This window comes from Papilio polytes, unplaced genomic scaffold (assembly GCF_000836215.1).
Source record: "Papilio polytes unplaced genomic scaffold, Ppol_1.0 DF821733.1, whole genome shotgun sequence".
Classification (NCBI taxonomy): domain Eukaryota; kingdom Metazoa; phylum Arthropoda; class Insecta; order Lepidoptera; family Papilionidae; genus Papilio; species Papilio polytes.
Window position 1 is genome coordinate 699,914 of NW_013527471.1, and position 1,239 is coordinate 701,152.

General features: G+C 39.6%; 1 protein-coding gene across 1 annotated transcript in view; it reads left to right on the forward strand.

The window, feature by feature from the left end:
* Window positions 1-1,239, forward strand: part of LOC106108205 (5-oxoprolinase) — a 25,526-nt gene that overhangs the window by 8,932 nt on the left and 15,355 nt on the right. The window contains exons 13-15 of the mRNA XM_013289304.1: window positions 3-67; window positions 688-829; window positions 1,170-1,234. Coding sequence (XP_013144758.1) covers window positions 3-67; window positions 688-829; window positions 1,170-1,234 — 272 coding nt within the window. The remainder of the gene's footprint in view (window positions 1-2; window positions 68-687; window positions 830-1,169; window positions 1,235-1,239) is intronic.

Here is a 1,239-nt window from a genome sequence, read left to right on the forward strand (position 1 = left end):
CGCTCATGGACACGCGCTCGCGCTCCGCCTGCCGCCACGGCGACTTCTACACTGCTTTTCTTGATAGGTGAGACAGAGATAGACTGTACTGCTTTTGTTGATAGGTGAGAGAGAGATAGACTACACTGCTTTTATTGATAGGTGAGACAGAGATAGACTGTACTGCTTTTCTTGATAGGTGAGACAGAGATACACTATTTATACTGCTTGAGGTTATCTGAGTGAAAGAGATAGACTACTGCTTGTCAATATGTGAGTGAGAGAGATAGACTATATTCGATATTTGAGTGAGAGAGATAGACTATATTCGATATGCGAGTGACAGAGATAGACTATATCCGATATGTGAGTGAAAGAGATAGACTACTTTATTTATTATTCTTATTGAAGGAAAAATGCTTTATAGCACCGTCAGGCAAGGGGGCAACATGCCTGGTGTGTCGGGCTCAGAGTCATAGTTCACCTAGCCCGGCATGACTCATGTTACCGAAAAAGAGATAGATAACTGCTTGTTGATAGGTGAGTGAAAGAGATAGACTACTAAGAGAGATACTGCTTGAGGAGGTGGAAAGGGTCAGACTTATAAATTGGTTTATTCCAAACATGTCTATGTCTTTTTTAGATTCTAGGGGCGAAGCTGGCCTCCCACTTTTTGATAGTATTATCTTAATCAATTTATATTTTTAGATATAAGAATGAGTTCGGGTTCACGTTAGCGGATAGGGACGTGATAGTGGACGATGTGCGTGTTCGTGGCGTTGGTATGAGCCAGCTTGCAGACCCTGAACCACTGCCCAGCGGGAAATTGAACAAACCTATCCCTGAAAAGGTAATAAAATTATTTACTGGCTTTCTACCGTGACTTTGTGCGGAATAAAAAAATATCCTATGTGTTCTTAGCTTAGGTGGAGTCGTGGTCAAGCACTGGTTTATTTATGTTAAAAAAAAACCTATCCTTTATTTCACAATTATCGAGATCCGTTCATCTCGATCCGGATCTCGGTTTGCGTGAAATTATAAAAAACAGACTATCTGTTCTTCCAGACTATCCTCTACATCTATGCCAAGTTTCATCAAGATCCGTTCAGCAGTTTAGGCTACAAACTGTAACAAACATCCATCTAAACTTTCATATTTATGTTAGTAAGATTTATTTTATGTTATTACAGACAGTAAAAGTTTACTTCGAAGGCGGATATCAAGATACAGAAATACATTTATTAGAGAAATTATTGCCCG